The sequence below is a fragment of the Rhinolophus sinicus genome, linkage group LG11 (genome assembly GCF_036562045.2).
Source record: "Rhinolophus sinicus isolate RSC01 linkage group LG11, ASM3656204v1, whole genome shotgun sequence".
NCBI classification, from domain to species: Eukaryota; Metazoa; Chordata; class Mammalia; order Chiroptera; family Rhinolophidae; genus Rhinolophus; species Rhinolophus sinicus.
Window position 1 is genome coordinate 6,703,981 of NC_133760.1, and position 20,093 is coordinate 6,724,073.

At 48.7% G+C, this 20,093-nt stretch overlaps 2 protein-coding genes across 7 annotated transcripts in view; both read left to right on the forward strand.

Annotated features, from left to right (window-relative positions):
• The window catches only part of LIG1 (DNA ligase 1), a 33,960-nt gene extending 25,635 nt beyond the window's left edge, over positions 1-8,325 (forward strand). For 4 of the 5 annotated variants that reach the window (XM_019752616.2, XM_019752617.2, XM_019752619.2 and 1 more), the window contains 7 exons: positions 2,582-2,726; positions 2,868-2,950; positions 4,222-4,374; positions 5,903-5,956; positions 6,543-6,686; positions 7,827-7,919; positions 8,060-8,325. In XM_019752616.2, coding sequence (XP_019608175.2) covers positions 2,582-2,726; positions 2,868-2,950; positions 4,222-4,374; positions 5,903-5,956; positions 6,543-6,686; positions 7,827-7,919; positions 8,060-8,143 — 756 coding nt within the window. In that variant the 3' untranslated portion in view covers positions 8,144-8,325. Of the gene's footprint in view, positions 1-2,581; positions 2,727-2,867; positions 2,951-4,221; positions 4,375-5,902; positions 5,957-6,542; positions 6,687-7,826; positions 7,920-8,059 lie in introns of those variants that run through there. The other variant, XR_012490562.1, reaches the window with a different exon arrangement.
• Positions 8,326-11,588: 3,263 nt separating this feature from the next.
• Positions 11,589-20,024, forward strand: CABP5 (calcium binding protein 5). Of its 2 annotated transcripts, XM_074315863.1 has the most exons (6): positions 11,589-11,648; positions 13,127-13,157; positions 13,672-13,815; positions 14,754-14,863; positions 17,625-17,772; positions 19,269-20,024. In XM_074315863.1, exons 1-6 carry the CDS (start codon positions 11,589-11,591, stop codon positions 19,328-19,330), a joined length of 555 nt encoding a protein of 184 aa, XP_074171964.1. In that variant the 3' UTR covers positions 19,331-20,024. The 2 variants fall into 2 exon arrangements, with proteins under 2 accessions (XP_074171964.1, XP_019608137.2); XM_019752578.2 differs by lacking the exon at positions 19,269-20,024 and having other exon boundaries at positions 17,625-17,846.
• The last annotated feature ends 69 nt before the right edge of the window (positions 20,025-20,093 follow it).

Sequence of the window (20,093 nt, forward strand, 5' to 3'; positions counted from 1 at the left end):
ATCCATAATAAAGACCTAACAGTAGCCCCTGCCCTGTCTGTTACAGGCAGGTTAGGTGGTGGGACACGGGCATGAAGCACAGTGGCTGGCATGGAAGCTGCCATCACCATCTTCATCCCAGATAATCTTTGACGGTCTAGTCACTGCACAGTGACAACTGGCCCGTCCCACTTACTAGTGGAGCGAAGCCAGTTGTGGTCCTAATGCTGAAACGCGTCCAGTGCCTAAACCACCCACCTCATGATGCAAATGAAGAATAGCATTTAATCTCATAAAATAACTGTAGGAAAACCAAAAGAATTCTGATTTTGTTTCCCATGATTTTGTGGGGGTAGGGGGTATCAAATATCTGATGCTTTGTGGGTTTTTTTTCATGTTTTGATTGTACCTGTTCTGCTGGGTCCTTCGTGCCATGAGCGTTTCAAATATTCCTTATTTGGTTTTTGCCTTTTGGTCTTTTTTGTTCTATAGAACTTGTTTTTAACTATTATTTTTATGTAGTCAAACATTGTTTTTCCCCTTAATGCATCGTTATCCCCAAGATTTAAAAAAAAGAAAAATTAAAAAGGCCATTCTTTCCCTAGCATTCTAAAAGCTTTCACTTAGTTTTTCTTCTAGTATTTTTACAGTTTTGTATTTTGCTTTGAAATCTGTGTTCCAGCTGGAATTTGCACGTGTGTGTGTGTCAGGCAGGAAGTGGGTGGTCTGGCTTTCTTTTGAACAAATGACAAGTCATTTGTCTCAGTCTAGCATTTATTGACTGAATGCCTTTCTCCTGCTGCTTTGAATCACTTTTCCATGATCCCCACTCAGTTCCCCTCCTGGCTCAGTCCTTCTGGTCCCTCTGTTACTCTGCAGGGCAGGTCCTCCACTAGTTCCTTTCCTGTAGTGATTGTAAACTGCTGTCACTGCTTGTCCTCCAAATGGACGCTTAGGCTTTTTCCATCAATAGTGTTTTTCTGTTGTAAAATATTCATCCCAGCGAATATTTTGTACAGAAAGATGAGAGAACAACCATAATGGTTAAGTGTGTAGAATCAGACCACCTCCGCTGTCTATCCCAACCACACACTTCCCAGCTGGTGACTTAGGGCAAGCGACTTAACCTCGCTGAGCCTCTGATCTCTGTAGAAAGGGGTAACACCTTCCTCAGAGCGTGTCTGAAAGATCAGCTGAGTTGTGCTACCCAGTGCCGCAGCCACCAGCCCCACGTAGCAGCTGAGCACCTGAAATGTGGCAGGTCTGAAGTGAGATGTGTTAGATGGATAAAACACATACTGAACTTGGAAGATTTAGTCCGAGAAGAGATCAGCTAAAATACCTTCTTGATAATTTTTATATTGATCATATGTTGAAATGATACTATTTTATACATTGGGTTAAATAAGGTATATTATTAAATAATGTATTTCATCTATTTCTTTTGAATGTGGCTCCAGAAACTGTAAAATTAAAAATGCAGTCACACGACGTGTCTGTTGGACAGCACTGGCCGAGCGCGTCTCTGACGTGCTCCCAGCACTGTGCCCCGCACAGAGGGGGCAGTTAAGATGCTCAGCTGCTGCTTCGTCACTGCTACGATTATCACCTTCTTTCAGAATCTTCCCTTAGGCTAGAGTCAGGGAAAGGATCGAGACCCAAAGGGAGTGAATGAGTTCAGGGCCGTTGAGACACTGCCACATTCTGTGCCCTCGCAGAGATGGAACAGGCCACCCAGGAGGAGTGAGTTCCTTGTCTCAGGGAGCATCCCGCCTCTGCCTGGTAGAGGAGGGCCGAGCCTCCCCGGGGATGGATGGAGGGCCAAGCTAGGTGACTTCTTTTCTTTCCTCACTCTTCCCTCTGCTTCCCCGTAATGTGCTCAGTCTGCTTGATGGTTTGCACGAACAAGGCTTCCTGCCACATTCAGCTTTGAATCTGTTCGAGTGATTCCCAGCAGGGCTGTGCGTGACCCTCAGAACTTAGAGCATAAAGGATGCGGTTAATTCAATCAAGGCCAATAAGAGCGTAGAGAGTGGGTTAATTTCCACAAGGCTAGTGAGTTTGCTCTGCAGTGTAAGCCGGCAGTGCTTCTCCGGGCATAGATTCAGCCTAACGGGGCTCGGCACCTGCAGCCCTGGGCCAGACCCATCCCACACCTGTCTTTGTAAAGAAAGTTTTGTTGGAATGCCACCACACCCATCGCTTACTTAGCATCTGCGGTGCTGCTTTCTGACTACAAAGGCAGAGTTGAGCCGTTGTGACAAAGAGTAGCCCTCAGAGCTGAGAATATTTACTATCTGGTTCTTGATGGAGGAAGGTTGCCAACCCCTGGATTAACATAGAAAATATGTTCTCAGAAACATGTCTGTGTTAACAACCTGATGGTCAGAGGCTTCCTTGTGCCTTTATCCAACCAGTGTTAAAAAAAGGACCCCTAGTCAGAGTCACAAGAGACCATTCAAGTTCCAGCAGGGCCGTGGCCCCCCCGTCTTATGCCCCTGAGGTCACCAGAATCTAAATGGTCTCCAGTCCCCTGGCTGGTTCTTCCCTATTAAGGCTTTCCTCTGTCTCTTTCCCTTCTTCTCTCACCCTGCCCCCTCAGTCTTTGGTACGTGAGCCCCTTTCCCGACGCCGGCAGCTGCTCCGGGAGAACTTTGTGGAGATGGAGGGCGAGTTTGTCTTCGCCACCTCCCTGGACACCAAGGACATGGACCAGATTGCCGAGTTCTTGGAGCAGTCCGTGAGAGGTGAGGGCACCCGCGCCTCTGCCTGCTGCGGTCTCACCTGCCTGCTCCCCACCCCACCCTGGACAGTTTGCCCAGAACCTGCCTGCTCTGGCCGCTGTGAGCCAGGGCTTCCCAAGGGCCTCACTTCTGTGTCTCCTTCAGATTCCTGCGAGGGGCTCATGGTGAAAACCCTGGATGTTGATGCCACCTACGAGATCGCCAAGAGATCACACAACTGGCTCAAGGTGACTGTCCCCCGCTCAGCCTTCCCGCAGCCCTGGACTTGGTCATCTTCTCGACCGGGCACTTGACTTCAGGTCCCCACACTTCATCGTGTTTGAGCTCAGGAGCCTTTCTCGAGCCATCTGCCTCCCACTGCAGCCAGCCTCAGGTCTTCTGCCCTCTACAAGTCCCTGTGTGTGAATCCACCCGGAATTGGCTGAGAGCAGCCCCGGCTAAATGCCCTGACGGCTGCGATGGGAAAGCCAGATGAGGTTTCTCTTCTCCCTGAGCGCTCCTTCCATGTCGGGCAAGGAGGTCAGCCAGGACACGAGGGAGAGAAATTCGGGTACTGATCTCCCTCCTTGTGAAGGAAACACCCAACTCAGGGCCAGCGAGGGGCTAGCAGGACTTCGGGTAATTGGGAAAAGCCCCTCCAGAGGTGGTGTTTGGGTCGAGACAAGGATGACAGGAAAGAGCGGAGCAGAGCATCTAGGTGGGATGGGCAGGAAGTGCAAAGGCCCTGAGGTAGCTGTAAGCCCGGCATGTGCAAGGAGCGGGCGATTGCGGTATGAGGTGAGGTCAGGGTGGACCACAGGTCCCAGGTCACACAGCATGTCAGGGGCCGTGGTAAAGTAACACTGGGTTTTCCTCGAAGAGTTTTGGGACACCAGCGGGGTTTGTACGCAGGGAGTCACATGGTCTGGGTGTCATTTTGTACAGGTCTCCTGGCTACTCTGTGGATGATGACGGGTGTGGGGAGTGCGGGCAGAAGCAGGAGCAGCGGGCAGGAGGCTGTTATGTGCTCAGATGATGGAGGCGTGATGGAGATGGGGCTGGAGGGGCAAGAGGACCAGAGCAGGAGACAATCTGGAGTGGAGCTGGCCAGGCCTGCTGACTGCTACTCTGTGTATTTATGAGTTGTCTGGTCTGTTTCCGCTCCGAGACTGTAGGCAGCTGTGAGGCCACGACCCTTTGCCGTCTTAGGAAATAGTCACTGCATCCTCAAGGCTGAGATCCCGCCTGGCACACTGTTGGCACTTAGTGTTTCTGGAATAAGTGGATAAATTCCCTGTGTGAAGGAGTGAGTGGATTGTGTCTCCATAGTGAGGGAAAGGTCTCCCCGCCTGACCTGTCCTCTCAGAGGCACCTGCTCTTCCCATTGCAGTCGCCTCTTCCATTTGCTCTTTAAGCCTGTTCATGTCCAGTCTGCTCACGGCGGCATCTTCAGTCTTCCTTACGGAAGTTCTCAGACTCACCCCAGCCCCCCCCCATCTCCTGCCTTCCCTCCTCCCAGCTGAAGAAGGACTACCTGGACGGTGTGGGCGACACCCTGGACCTCGTGGTGATCGGTGCCTACCTGGGCCGCGGAAAGCGAGCTGGCCGCTATGGGGGCTTCCTGCTGGCCTCTTACGACGAGGAAAGTGAGGAGCTCCAGGCCATTTGCAAGGTGCTGGGAGCTGGGCTGACCACGGGAGCAGGGGAAGTAGATGCCACTCAGCCCGGGGAGGAAGGGCCTGGACCAAGGGTCTCTCATGTCCTCCCTGTGATGGATAATTTTTTATTTACTTTTCTGATCCTATAAGTAACTTGCTTCATATAAAAATGGGCCTGTATAGAAAGATGTAGGGAAGCTGTGTCAGCAATTGAGTTTTCAGATAATGGGGCTTGAGTGAGAGAATAAATTCTTTTTCTTTTCATGTAATAAGAGGTCTGGAAGTGGGCAGGCAGCTCTCCGGTGTCATTAGGGACCCAGGCTTTTCACTTTCCCCACTGGTTTTGTCATGTGCTTCAGGCCTCTTTCACAATGTGGCTGCAGGAGCTCCAGCCATCATGGCCATTCATGCTCGGCCCATGGCAGAGGGAGAACGGGCCACTTGAGTCAGCTTTAGCCAGTGAAACAACTTCTGCTTAAGTTTTATGGGTCAGAACTTTGCTCCGTGGCCCACCCCCATCTGCAAAAGCGCCTAGGAATGTAGTGGGTTTTGCTTTTGTCTAAAGCTGCACACATTGTTGATCCAACAAATTTGCGGCTTTTGCTACAGAAGCAGAATAAGATACCACCACAATTCCACTACCCAGGGGCAACCACGAGTAACGTTTGAGGGAATGTTTTATTTTTATTTTTGCAAAGTTGTGATCCTTCTATATGAGTAATTTTCTTTTCTGTTTTCGCCCTATAAATACTGTATTTTCAATGCTGTCAGATGCATTTAAGTCATATAGTGGTAAGAAACATTAGTGTTTTCACTTGCCATTCAGGACTTACACATAGGACTTTAGTGCTTGCATAAGAGTTTTCCAATAGCTGGGCCCCAGCTTCCTGAACCAGTGCTGTAGTTGGATGGTCTGTCGTTGCAACTTTGTTCTTATTTGTGAATAAGTGAGCACTGCATATCCGTTAACCCACGTAATCTGTGATAGAAGGGATTTTACAGTTCACAAATATCTCGGGGCACCAATCTGTGACCATTTTACAGTATTACTTAGAATAGTTTTCTGGAAGAGCCATTGCTGGGGACAAACGGTGAGAAAATCTTTTTCAAGGCCCAAAACAAAAAGGGCTTTCTGTTGACATTTTATATCCGTAGTTTGAATGTCCATCTTGCTGTTTTGCTGACATCAGGAATATTTTTTAGCCTTAAATGTTTTGGTGGGTGAAAGAAAACTCTTGGCAGTGTTAAGATTGAAGATGACACCAGTTGTGGGGCAAGTGGGATGTTGGGGGCCCATGGGGTGACTTCCTGGGCCAGGGAGACCGAGCAGAAGGAGCAGGGACTGCAGCCGGGAGAATTGCTCCCCATCCAGGGTCTGTGCGGGGTTGGCTGGGTGCCCAGCAGCCCCCGGCCCTTCCTCTGTGCTTTCTGTGGATACTGGTTAGGCTGGAGCGGGGCGGGGGCGCTGGTGCACTGACTGGGGTCCTTAGTGGCAGCAGCGGGGAGAGAGTGCCGCGCCTCTGACCACCTGTCCTCCTGCAGCTTGGAACTGGCTTCAGTGACGAGGAGCTGGAGGAACATCACCAGAGCCTGCAGGTGAGCGGTGCAGCCTCTGCGGCACGTTCTGTGCGCGGGGCTCTTGGCCTCCACCGCCTTGGGGCTCAGTGTGTACAGGGCAGGGGCAGTGGAGCGGCTTTGCTTCGGCGCCGGCTTCAAGTCCCAGCTCTGCCGCCACTAGCCACTCAAGGAGCCTCCTCTCCCTGAGCTCAGTGCCTCAGCTGCACCAGGAGGTTGGGGGGCAGGGCGCTATTGCCGGGTTCCCTGAGTTTATCCTTAGGGTGCTAGCTAAGCCGCTAGTAAGTGGCAGTTTTGTTGTCATGGTTGCAGGTGTTTTGGGTGTGACTCTCTGTGTGTTGGTGTCTCTATCCATTTGGTTCTTTCTCTCTCTGGGTCTGTCCCTTTCTCTGGCTCTGTTAGTCTTCAGTTTCTTGTCTCAGCTCCCAGGGTCTCTGTCTTTCATTTCTTCCCTTATCCCATTCCCCCCACCCTGGCGTTGTATTATACTTTGAGGTGTGTCTGTGCCTCTGTCTTTCCCCATTTTCCTCACTTCCCACCCCCCAACCCTCGGCCTCAATTCTGAGACCTGAGACCCTCTTTTCCACGTTCCCGCCACCCACTGTAGGCCTTGGTGCTGCCCAGCCCACGCTCCTACGTCCGGGCGGACGGCGCCGTGGCCCCCGACCACTGGCTGGAGCCCAGCGCCGTGTGGGAGGTCAAGTGCGCCGACCTCTCCCTCTCCCCCATCTACCCTGCTGCCCGGGGCCTGGTGAGTGACTGGGACCTGGGCCAGACCCTCCAAAGGAATTCAGATGGGAGAGTGTGTGTGTGGGGGGGGCGGAGATGTTAAGAAAACGAGCTTGCATTTATTTGGATGTCAGATAATGGGGTCAAAAACTTCCTTTTTAAAAAAAAAAATTCCCCAAGAGTAGAAAGAAAACAGTGAAGTTGCTCCCTTTATTATGATAACCTCACATTCAACTCTTAGGTCATTTTGAACACAGTTCTTTTAAGTAAAAGCTTAGGACACTTCCTGCTGCGTTTATTTCTCAGCTGTAATTAATTTTCACGCCACCAAGTTTTAAAATTCCTTCTGTCACTGGTGGTTCAGTGCTCAGTACCAGCTAAAGGACCAGGTACTTGGGAAACCCTGCCCTGTGGCAGCACTCGGACAGCTCTCCTTCAGGAGAACAGGAAATCACATTTAATCTTCCTTTGAGATCGCTTCTGATCCTTCAAAATCTAGCATGCGCTTCTCTGATGAGAAGTGGACATCCATTTAAAGGCGGAACTCATATTTTTGAATCTCATTTCTTTTTTTGAAATTTCTCACTCATGCTCTACCTTAGACAGTCAGAGTCCTGGGTAACAAGTGATGGGAGCAGCGTGTACCGAGCATTTATGTGCAGCAGGCACTGCTAATAAGCACATCACTTGTGTACACTTATTTACTCCTCACAAAAATACTGAACAGCCCCATTTTACAGATGGGGAAATAGAGCCCCAGGGAGGTCAGGTAACTGGTGCCGGGTCTCACGGCTCCTGGGAGTTGGGAGCTGGGATTTGAACCCCAGTCTGGTTCCAGAATCCACTCCCTGACTCTGCTGTTCTGCCTCTCAGCTCTCATATTAATAACAGCTATCGCAGCTGGCATTTCTTAAGCACTTATGCACCAGGGATGGTCCCAAGCTCTTTATTGCCTATTTATTAGGTTGGTGCAAAAGTCATTGCTGTTTAAAAGGTTAAAAACAAGTGCAAAAACTGCAGTTACTTTTGCACCAACCTAATACAACAACCCATTGCTTAGCCCCACTGTGGAAACTGGGCCAGAGGTACGGGAGCAGGGGTGACGTTGTCAGGGAATTCTGCAGGGAGGACTGAGGTCCCATCATTTCCCCCCCCCCCCCAGGTGGACAGTGAGAAGGGGATCTCCCTTCGCTTTCCTCGGTTTATTCGCATCCGTGAGGACAAGAAGCCGGAGGAGGCCACCACCAGTGCCCAGGTGCGGCCCTTGGAAGCGGGGGGCTCACCCAGGGGCAGCTTGCATGGCCGGACCCGCTTCCTGGAGAGGTGGACTGTGGTGTGGAGCAGTGGGCGGGTGGGCAGCCCCGGATTCTGACTGCCCGCCCCCCCCCCCCCCAGGTGGCCTATCTGTACAGGAAGCAAAGTCAGATTCAGAAGCAGCACAGCGCAGGCTCCGACTCTGACCTGGAGGATTTCTACTAGGCCCCGTCCTCCAGGGGGATGCAAGAGGGCGCCGCCATGGCTAAGCACATCCAGTGTGCGGTCACCCGTGGGGGGTGTGTGTGTGTGTGTGTGTGTATGTGTGCGCGCGCGTGTCGTTCGTTTCAGCTGGGGCCTGGGATTCATCTGGTTATGTTTTTCAATAAATAATTATTGATCACCTACTCTGCGTCGAGGTCTGTGCCGGGCTCTGGGCTCCGCTCTCATAGCTCCCACTTTGGTAGCGTGTGGCAGTGTGCCAGGAACTGCCGAAAGCAGCGCTTTCCAACAGAACTTTCTGCAGTGATGGAATGTTCCACCTCCGCTCTGTGCAGCGTGACAGCCACCAGCCACCTGGGGCTGACAAGTAGGTGAAATGTGGCCGGTGCGACTGAGGACCCAATATTCCATTTATTTTTAGTTAAATTTCTCTTCAGTAGCCCCATGTGTGGTGGCTGTTGGACGGTGGCAGTCTCAACTGCGTATGTACATGCACTCGTATGACCTCCCCACGACCTAGCCAGGTAGGCACTGTCACAGCCGAGGACAGCAGGGGCTCACCTGGCTGCAGCTGGGGGGGCCAGCGGGCTGGCTCCAGCCCCACACCTGTGGGGTTTAGGCTCCATGCTCTTGGGAGACAGCGCAGTGACTTGTGTGAGACTCCCAGCTCTGACCCCCACCGACTGGTGGCGAGGCCTGGCCTCAGAATCCCCAGAAGTGTTCCGGACCTGCCCTGGTGGGGCAGGCAGTGGCTGATGTGTGTGGTTCATCCTTATATCCCCAGCCCCTAGCGTGGCGCCTGTCATGTGGTTGGTACTATTTTTCCTGATCAAAAAGGAGACTTGGTTGTGGCAGCCCTTCCTTCCCTTCTTCCTGCCTCGACTATGGATATGATGGTTGGAGCTGGGGTTGCCAGCTTGTGATCATGAGAACCAAGCCTGGAGAGTCACAGAGAAAGTAGCCCTGACAACCCTTTAATCAGTGAACCAAGGGCAGCAGTTGGCTAACTGGGTTTGTCATGGGGGTGGAAGGGAAGGGTGATTATGCCACTGCTAAAATGGCTTGTGTTTCTCAGCGAAAAGCTTTCCTAACTGAAAGAGCTCTGCCTTAGAGGACTGGCAAATTAATGTGCTTCCATATTTATGAAGTTCAAATAATATGTTTAAGGCAAAACAATACTTGTTTGATTAGGTGTTAAATATTGCATGTCTGGGAATCCCCATGGTTCCCTTAGGTGTGGAACTGGGTCTCCTAATGAAAGCTGGGCATGGGACATGCTCTTCCCACAGCCTGCAGGGCCCCGGCGAACACACCTCCCCAAGCAGCCATGGCTGCCATGTCCCCTCTGCCAGGGCGGGGCAAAGACGTCCTCAAAAAGGACCCTCATGACAGCCCCACTAGGTAGGTACTTTTGTTATCCCATTTACCAAGTGAAGCACAGGAATATAAGTCACTGCCTAGGAAATAGAGGACCAGAGTCTGAGCACAGCGGTCTGCAGAAGGTCCCACATGTTGCCACTAACTATAGTGACTTGAGAGCCTCGTGGGCCCCTGCGAGGATGTGATGCCTTATCTCCAGGAAGGGAGGTGACAGTAAGGCCTGGGAGTGAAGGATCACGCTGATGGCTGGAGTACGCGGATTCTGCAGACATGACCCTGGCGTTGCGGGGAGCACAGACCATCCCCTTGGTGAAATCCTTTTCTTTATAAAGATTGTGGAGAGCCATCAAGGGCAGTGATGCTTGGACCTGGCTCCGGGCAAAGTATGCAAGAAGGAGGTTTGCAGGAGCTATAATTCATAATTGCATATGAATCAAAGTGCATAAGTTTGATTTGTCGCATTACTCATGTTCATTTTAATTATTTGAGAAAGAGTTTCTGCCTGGTTTCCCCACTATAAAGTGACTCCTTTGAGATGAGTATAAAGGAGGTACTGTACTATGAGCCATGTAAATATTATCAAACTTTTCCCTTTATGTGTGTATGGACACCTGGTTTCCTGTCCTATGTAATTTGTTATTATTTATTTTTATTTTGGCCAGGGGCACTTCAAGCTGACCTCTGTCCTTCTGACATGTCCCCATCGCTCTTTGAGCACGTTTGCTTTATGGCACCACAGAGTGTTCTAGGCTCATCTTATACTTGTCCTGCTCCAGACATGGAACCAGCAGTTCTCCTAGGAGTCGGTTCTTTTTCTCCGGAGAATGGTATTTAGAAGTCAAGATCTGGATGCGAGGGGTGCTCATTTATCAGGGTCTCACAGCTTCTGTGTCCTCTTGGAGAGCTGGACCACGTATGGTCACGTGTCCCTGTACAGGCAGTGACAGCTGTGTTCATTTTTATCCTTCTATACCGAAGTCCATGATGACACACCAGTGCCTCCAGTTCCAGCCCAACAGAGCTCATTCCACTTTGTCCCTTTTATATTCACTCCCTTTTCCAACAGTGACAGCCCTGATTCCCGTTGTCCTTAATATACTCCCCACGGATAAGCAATCTCCCTCCTGTATTGTCATCGCACCCCTGTGGGGACGCCTTTCTTGCTGATCTGGCTCCAGCACCCTACACTCATGCTGCCTCCACGAGTGGACATCTTCAGGACAAACCCCCACCCTAGGCGACGATACCTGTGTAGGGATGCCTTCCTCACTGAGCTCATGCTGTCACATCCACGGGTCCACCCTCACCTTCCCAGGCCCCCATGGGAGGCCCCTCTCTGTAGGACTCCTACCTCACTCCACCACCCTTTTTGAAATCTGGCTCCCCAAACTGATGGCCCCCAGCCCCCTCCCCAACCAGCCCCCAGTGTGGACACCCTCATCGCCTCCTTGGGCTCAGATATCACATGACTTCTCACCCTCCCCGACCCCCTGCACCAGCATGGACGCCTGTCTTGCTCCTCTCCCTGAATTAGGGAGATGAGCAGAGGAAGAACAAATACGACGTTCTTAACCACCAAGCTGTCTTACTTCCTGAAGTCAGGTTGTCTCCGAGGTCTCGTTTCCTGCCATTGGCACATGTTCCTGACTTACTCCAAAGCTCCTTGAGGTCAGGGGCCGTGTGCTCTCCATCTTCACACGCCCAAAGGCCAGCAGAGGCCAAGCTTAGAGCAAGCACTCAACGTACCCTGCGCTTGAATCCCCACTTTTGAAACTATCCAATTCCATTCTGGAGATAAAAAAGGTCAGAGCCAGAAACTGGCTCCCCCTCCCGTCCCACTCAGACCAGATGGGGAGGCAGAAGTGCTCTGATCCCTCTCCAACCCCAGTGGAGATTTCCAACCCAGCTGTCATAGCTCCATGACACGAGCACCAAGGGAGAGGCTGAGAGGCAGGAAGAGTTGGCAAAGAAGTGACAGAGAAGATAAGGAGGCTGAGTCACCAAGGGGGCGGGGAAGGAGGAGGGACCAGCTTGAGACTGGTGCCTGGTGAGCGCTGCCTGCCCCTCCATGCAGTTCCCCATGGGCCCTGCCTGCATCTTGAGAAAAGGCATCGCTGAGAAACAGAAGGTGAGGTTGGGGACAGTGGGAAGGATGGCGGGCGGGGCAAAGGGAGCTGGGATGTGGGAAAAGAAGGGGCATGATGGGTGCAATGCAACAAGGGGGACAGGTGGGGAGGGCATGAGCTGAGGAGGTAGAATTCCAAGGAGCGTGGTGAGGACGTGCGGGTCAGTGCAATGGGTGAGGGTGAAATTGGAAGTCAGGAGCAAAATGGGGGAGGTGAAGGGGAGAAAAAGGGAAAACTGGGATGATGTCATTATTGACGAGCATCATGATTTGTCTTCTATGGGCCCCTATAGTGATGAAGATGATAGCAGTAGCTGCCACTTATTAAGTCATTGCTCTGTGCCCAGCCCTGTGTAAAGGGTTTGCATTCCTGATGTCATTTAATTGTCAGAACTTGTAAGGGCGGCAATACTTTCATTCCCATTTTACAGATGTGGAAACAGTCTCTGAGTCATGAAGTGACTTGCTTTAAGCTTATGCAATTAATAAGTGGCAGAGTCAGCTCTGTTTGATTTCAGTGGGCATGCTTTTAATTGTTAGGCTTTAGATCACCTCCCCCCCCCCAATAAAATAAAATAAATAAGGGAGGGAGGGGATTTAGGGTGAAGGGAATAATAAACTAGGGGAAAGGTTCCAAGGATAAAGGCAGATAAGGGGTGAAACGGCCCAGAGGTTGGTGGAATTTCCCAGGTGATGTGCCTTGTAGCCAAGCCTGACCCTTCAGGTGTATGTAGGAGTGGGTGGCGGCAACAATAACTGGAAATTCTTAAAGGTTTTAGGAATCGGTCATGCTGGCACCCATCACCCTGGATGCCACTGGACACTGGTCCCACACAAAGAGATTCTAACTCTTGGCAGAAAGGATGGAGGCAGGTGGGAAAAGTCGTTGGGGTGTAATAGAAAGAATTCTGACCTGGGAGTCAGCCCTGAATTCAAATCCCAGTGTTCCCTGGGCCTGGCTTGCTGTACAGCCTCGGGGGAGTGATTTAACGTCACTTATGAGCTACGTGACCTTGGGCAGGTTCCTTAACCTCTCTGTCCCTCAGCTTCCTCTTAAATAAGATGGGAATGATCTGTGGATTGACTTCATAGAGCGGTTCTGAAATCTAAATGAAATGATTGCGGAGGCTGCCTGGCACTGAGTCAGCATTCTGAACACATTAGCTGTGATTGTGAGTCTCCCTCTCTTCCTCTGGAGATCAGTTCCATGGCCTATAAGACCACTTCCCACACAATGGGATGGATGTCAAGATTCAAAGATGGGAGAGAGGACATGAGAGGGGTGAGGAAGCGGGAGAGAAGCAAACAGCTGTGGAATGGGAGTCAGGAGATGGAAGGAAGATGAGGGGTAGAGGGAAGCAAGAATGAGAGAAGAAACAAGAAGGGGTGAGGAGTAGCTTGGGAAAATGTGGGGATGTGTTGAGATTGGATGTTGGAACCTGACCTTCTCTCCAATTCTCTCTCCCCTGATTCCTCTCCAGGAAAGACCACTAGGACAAGATGAGATTGAAGGTAACACTTTCTCCCCCCAAATGTCCCCACTTCGCCATCTACTCACTTGTCTGCTCTCTGTCTCTTTGTGCATTTCAGCGTAAGTCCCCTCAGGTGAAAATTGTACTTCGCTCTCTTTTCCCACTTAACTGGGATTTTGTGGAACTCTTTCTCAAGGCAGTGTCGGTACCTCCCAAAGTGTTTAGAAGGCATCCCCATCCCCAAGTGTATCAGAGACCCAGGAGTGACACATGAGTTTTAGAATGTTAGTTTTTTCTTTTGATGGTTTCAAAGTTTCCCATAACTTCACCCAAGAATTGGAAGGACTTCAGTGCTATCCTTTGGGGGTCTCAGGAATCGTTGCTCTTGCTAACACATTTCATTCATACGTCGCTCCATTGAAATTTTTGTTTTTCAAAATGTATTCTGCTTTGAAAAGTCTCTAGTCTGTGCCTTGTTGATGGTTTCAAGGGATGCCACTCTTCCTCATTGACTGTTTCAAGTTCCCCCAAAGTTCTTCCCTCTTAACTTTCAGAGCTCCGGGAGGCATTTCTTGAGTTCAACAAGGACCAAGATGGGTTCATTTCATGTAAGGATTTGGGGAATCTCATGAGGACAATGGGTTACATGCCCACGGAGATGGAACTGACTGAACTGGGCCAGCAGATCCGCATGAACTGTGAGGCCGGCGGGTGGGAGGGATGACTGGGGTTAGGGGACAGCTAAGGGTGGAATTGGGAAGGATCTGGGGTTGAGAATAGAGTTGGAGATGGGGAAGCGTGTCAGAGGGGCTGGCAGTCTAGAAGGAAACAGTTCAGAATATCCTAGGGAGGCAGCAGTTGAAGTGGTTAAAAGAGTGACTTTTTAAAATAGATTTGAGTTCAATTCCCAGTTTTCTTATTTACTAATTGTGGTCATTTTAAAAAGTGGAGTTAACCCCCACTCTTGAGTCTCAGTTTCCCCATTTGTCAAGTGAAGGTGATATCATCCCTTATTTTGTGGGATTATAGAAGGGATAAAGATGATAATACAGGTAAAGGCTTAGTCTCCATAAAAGCTTAGTATTGGTAGATTGTTATCATCACCAATAAGATTCATCAGCGGAGCACAAGATTGGAACTGCATTTGATGCTGGAAACAAACTTAGACTTGGAGCTAATGTTGATGAATAGTGTTGCAAAAAGGATGGATTTTTTTTTTTAGATGGTGACCAAAGCTGATTTTGAGATGGGAGCTGGGATAAAATTGCTATTGGGTTTGCTTCTGGGCATGTGACTGAGTAAACAAGGTTGAATTCAAGGTCATGATAGTATTCACATCTGGAATAGACTTTGCTGTTCATTTCATTCATACTCTTCCTTCTACACATCTACCGATGAGAGAACATGGATCTGAGCCAATTAAGAGATGTGCTCCGTCACACAGACAGTTAATTGTTTCCACTATACCTCACTCCGTTCACCCCTGTTCAGATTAGAGGGACAGGAGGGCTTGAGAGAAAGCTCTTAGGAGGCAGAGAGATGGGAGCAGATCTATTTCTGGATCTTAAGGGTGAAGTGAGGTACTGGAGGGTGAGGTCATGTGCAATCTGACCAGACCTGCCTCTTCCTTCCTCAGTGGGTGGCCATGTAGACTTTGATGATTTTGTGGAGCTAATGACCCCCAAGTTGCTTGCAGAAACGGCTGGGATGATCGGTGTCCAGGAGACACGAGATGCCTTCAAGGAAGTGAGTTAAGAGTCTCATAACGCGGGAGGTGTTTGCAGGACACCCAGAGGTCAATGATTACTCATTAGCCATGAACGGGACCCGCCCACACCAATTTTTTCTAGCTATGGTGGAATTTATAGGGAAGGAAAATAACATATTCCAAGCACTTGCCATAGACAAGGTCCTCTACCTATTTTATCTAATGTAACCCTCAAAAATAAGAGTGTCAGTCATTTATCTTAATCATACATAGGAGGAAACTGAGGCTCATGGAAATTACAGATCTTATCCAGGATCCTGTAATCTCCAAAACATGTTAGGACCTCTAAGCTCCGTGCCTATAACAGGAAGAAGGAATCCAATAACCTGAGATCCAAGAAGGGGACCCAGAGAGATCATGTGGTTTAACCCACTTGCTATAGAGATGCTTAAAAAATGAGATCCAGGGAGGGTAGGGGGTTTGCTGAAGTTCACTTCTATCACCTGATAAAATGCTTTTGTTACTCTGAGAGCTTTCAGTTATATGAGACAAAAACAAAGAACAATATCATGTTTGGAAGGAAAGACACTGGATCCAGACAAACACAGGTCCAAAACCCAGAGAGATCTCCCCCTACTAGCGGTGGGACCGTCTCTCCCAGATTCATATAAATTCTAGAGTGGCAGGGTCCAACAGAATTTCCTGTGGTCACAGAAATGCCCTGTCCAAGACGGTAGCCACTGGCTACTTGTGGCTATCAAGCCCTTGAAATGTGGCGTGTGTGACTGAGGAACGGGTTTTTTAATTTTATCGAATTTTGATTCAATTCACTTAAGTTATACATTTAATTTCCATTTATATTCAGTTGACTATAACTTCAGTTTGTTTCCATTGAAAAGTGAATACTCAATTCAATCGTTGGAAAACATTCATTTGGAACAACGTGGGAATGTGAGTTTTCTTTGTCAAGTACAAATTTTGTGAAACCCAAATACAGATCAAGTACCTCTGGTAACATTTGGTGTCTGAATTGAGAAGTGCTGTCAGTGTACAATACACCCTGGATGAAGGTGTAGTATCCTTAGCTTAGGTGTCCATGGATGCTGAGTGTGTTCACTAATTGGGCTAAACTCATATGAGTATAAGTACAGTGGAACCTCGGTTTTCGAACGTAATCCGTTCCGGAAGACCATTCGAGTTCTGAAACGTTCGAAAACAGCCGGCAGATAGGCCTCAGGACCTTGTACTCAGCGGAAGCTGTGACATGTTCGACTTCTGAGGCGTGTTCGAAAACTGAAGCATTTACTTCTGGGTTACGGCGTTCGTAAACTGAAATGTTTGTCAACAGAAAACCGAGGTACTACTGTACTTGGTATGGTAATGCTAAGTCTTATGAAAGCCAGTCTTCCTGAAAAGAAGGTAACATAGCTCATTAATCATTTTTCAATTGATTACATGCTGAAGTGAGGATATTTTGGAAATATTGGGTTAAGTAAAATAAATGATTAAAAATTAATTTCACTTGTTCCTTTTCACTTTTTAAATTTAATGTGGCTACTTGAAATTTTAAAATTACCCCTGAGGCTCGCTCGCATTGTATTTCTTTTGGACACACTGCTCTATGGGAATCGTATGAGGAAGCGGCAGGTACAAGCGCTGGGAGGCAGGAAGGCATATCCTAGGAAGGGCAAAGACCTGGGTACTTGGTGAGGTCCGAGCTGGAGAGACCGTGGCGTGAAATAAACAAGGTCTCAGAGCTGCCGAAGGAGTGGGTCAGGATCTCATTCTGGGTGGGATAGGAAGCCACTGGAGGATTTTAAGCAAGGGAGAGGGACACGGTCTGATATGTTTCAATTATATGAGACAAAAACAAAGAATAATATTGTGTGAAGTCCTGATGTGTGGACAACAGACCATATAGGACCACGATGGGAGCCCGAAGACCAATTAGCAGGCTGTCGCGATAACCCAGACAAGAAGAGGTGATTGTGGCATCGGCATAGCTAGAGAAGGAGAGTTGGCGGCCCGATATGTCTTGGAGGTAAAACATATGAGACGCTCTGGTAGATTGGCTAAGGGTGTGCAGTGTACAGGCTTGGTGGTAGTTCACTAATTACTAATTCAACAAATATTTATCCAGTGCCTAGCACGTGGAAGGCACGGTTCTGGGGACTGAGCACGGACCAGTGAACAAGGCAGTCAAATCACCTGCCTTCAGGAGCTGACATTCTCGTGGTTGATGTGCAAACGCTCTTAGCTTCGCTCTTGCGTCACAGCCAGTGATCAATAATTACTGCTGCTATTATTTTTTATTTTATTAGTTTCAGGTACACAAGACAAAGTAATACTTAGACGTTTATCATTTATATCCCTCACACTGTATGAACCCCCCTCCCCCCTCCACTGCTGCTATAATTAATTATTGTCATCGTCACCGCTAATATGGTTGACCTTGAATAACATGGGCTAGAACTGTGAAGGTCCACTTATACATGGATTTTTTTCCAGCAAATACATTGGAAGATTTTTTGGAGAGTTGCATCAATTTGAAAAAACTCACAGATGAGCCTTAGGATTTTCGTTATAACGTTTTCTTTTCTCTAGCCTATTTTGTAAGAATACAGTATGCATTACATATAACATACAAAATATGTGTTACTGACTGTGTTATTGGTAAGGCTTCTGATCAGCAGTAGGTTATTTAGTCGTTAAGTTTTAGGGGAGTCAAAAGTTATATATGGATTTTCAACTGCGCAAGGGGTCGGCGCCCCTAATGCCTGCGATTCTGTTCCTAATCAGTTTGACACCAACGGAGATGGGAAAATCACCCTGGGAGAGTTGCAGCAGGCCATGCAAAGGCTTCTGGGAGAGAAGCTCATCCCCCGGGAGGTCTCCAAGGTTGTCCAGGAGGCCGATGTGAATGGAGACGGCACTGTTGACTTTGAAGGTGACACTTCCAACTCCAACACCCTGTGTGATTTTCCAAAGTGGCCATTCCTTCTCACTCCTCTCCTAGTTTGAGGTTGGGTGTGGGGGGGGACAGGTTCTGCAAGTGTTTTTGTTGCACCCCCTTCCCCCATGTTATTTGAGAGAGCTCACTATCTCCCACCTCTCCTGCTTCTGCCCCTGGCTACTCCTCGGACCACCTTTTCCAGTAGCCTATTCCTACACATGCTCAGGCAGGACTCATTTCCACCTCCCCCATCCCTTCCTTGTTCACTGGGCACCTTTGTCATAGGGACAAAATGTCCCATCAGAAGGAGAGTGGACTGATTATTAGCTGGAACTCTGAGGTCAGATTCACGGGGTTCAATTTCAGGATTGTCTCTTATTATGTGGCCTTATCTTAGTCACTTACTTGCTTTAAGTGTCAGTTTTCACATCTGTGAAATGTGGGTAATGATGACACTTTTCTCCCATGGTTTTGGAGAAAACTGAAAGGAATCGTGCACGAAGCTCCCCTCCCTGTCTTTGCTCATGTCACTGTTTCTGTCTGGAACACCCTTTCCTCTTTCCACTGTCTCTTAGTTATGCTGCTGGAAGGTGTCCCCCACCTCTCTTAGAGGCCTAGTGTCCCTCTTCTGTGATCCCGTAACACCCGTGCATGTTTCTGCAGTAATCCTGACTCGTGACGTCACAAGAGCTTACATTAGTTTATAGCCTGTTTCCTTCTGAGGTCACAGACTGAATCTTTCATTACTATGTCCTCAGTTCCTAGCACAGAGCTCAACACGTGTAGATTGAGTCACTGGATAAATGAAAAAGGTTGGAGTCCTTTGCAGATGGGAGAGGAGATCATTTTTGTGGGAGGAATAAGTAGAATATGTCAATTTTGAATTGTGACACTCTCTGGTTCAAAAATCTCAGCATCTAACTGCTGTCTAAAGACCAAAGTCCAAAATTCTTAGTCTGATGTTCAAGTGTATCCATAATCCAACAACCCCCCACCCCAGGGGTTGTATCTTCTATGATCACTCTCTGAATTTTTAGGTTCTGGTGCACACTTGGTACCTGCTCTGTGTTCTCCAACTTCTGCTCCTTTCTCCCTGGTGTTCCTTCCACTTACCACACCTTTTCCATGTCATCAGTGACTTTCCAAATCTTATCAATCCATCAGGAATTCATGCCAATGCAACCTCTGCAATTACTTTTGCACCAACCTAATGCAATAGTTGGTCCATTACTAATACAGATGGACAAGACACGACCTCTGTCTTCAACCTAGTAGTCCCATCTCTCGTTCTGGATCAGGTTCTGACCCTGTGTAATCTGGCAAAGACCATGCTAAGGATGAGGGAGGATTTGGGAGAGAGTGGGAAAGGCAGGCCTCCATCTTTGAGCCTCACCGTTGCGTTGATACAATTAGGGATCCTTAAGTAACATTGCATTTTCCACCTCTGGGCCTCTTCTGGGTCTCAGAGTAGTTTGGTCTTGGTTTTGCAGGTCTCAACCACTTAATATCTGGAAAGTACTTAGAGGAGCACATAGAGCACGGCTGCTGCTAAACAAATGTTACCGTCAGCATTACCGTCATCGTCATCACCAATGAATTTCCTCGACCACAGACATCACTGAGTACAGGGGGTGCTGGTGGTGAGGGGGAAGGCAGCCGGATGCCCCCCGTACATAGAATTAAGGTTATTGTTGAGAGTTAGTAAGAATCAACACATCATAGACTCTATGAGCCATCTGCAAAGTAATCCGACAGATGGTCTCATCTTCTCAACTGGATTAAAATCCTCCATAATCCGGGCCCTGCTGCCCTCTCTGTTCTCACTCCCTGATGAGCATGTCCTTGCCCTTACTCCATGTTCTTTCTTGCTGTTGGGGTTTTGTTCATGTCCTTCATCGTGCCTTGAATGCCTTTCCTCTCTTCCTAGTTTTACTCCCTGCCTCTCACCACCTCACCCAGGAAGACTCGGTCCAGTCTGGATGAATACCCTCCCTCACTCTTATAATCCTCAGAGCTGATCTCTATAGATGTACTTACCAATTTTTAAAAGAATATAATGATCTGAGTATCTGTCACTTCCATTCGCTGTGAGCTCTCCGTGTAAGGCCTGGTTTTTACTTATTGCTCTGTTTCTGGCCTATACTACAGTGCCTGGCATTTAGGAAACACTCAATAAACATGTATTGAATAAATGAGTTGATAAATATTGTGGAAGAGACTTGGGGATACTGAGTTTCAGCAGAGGATTGTGGTTGTGGTCTCAGGAAGGCATGATCAGAACAAGACGATAACTAAAGCTGACACTCGGTAAAATA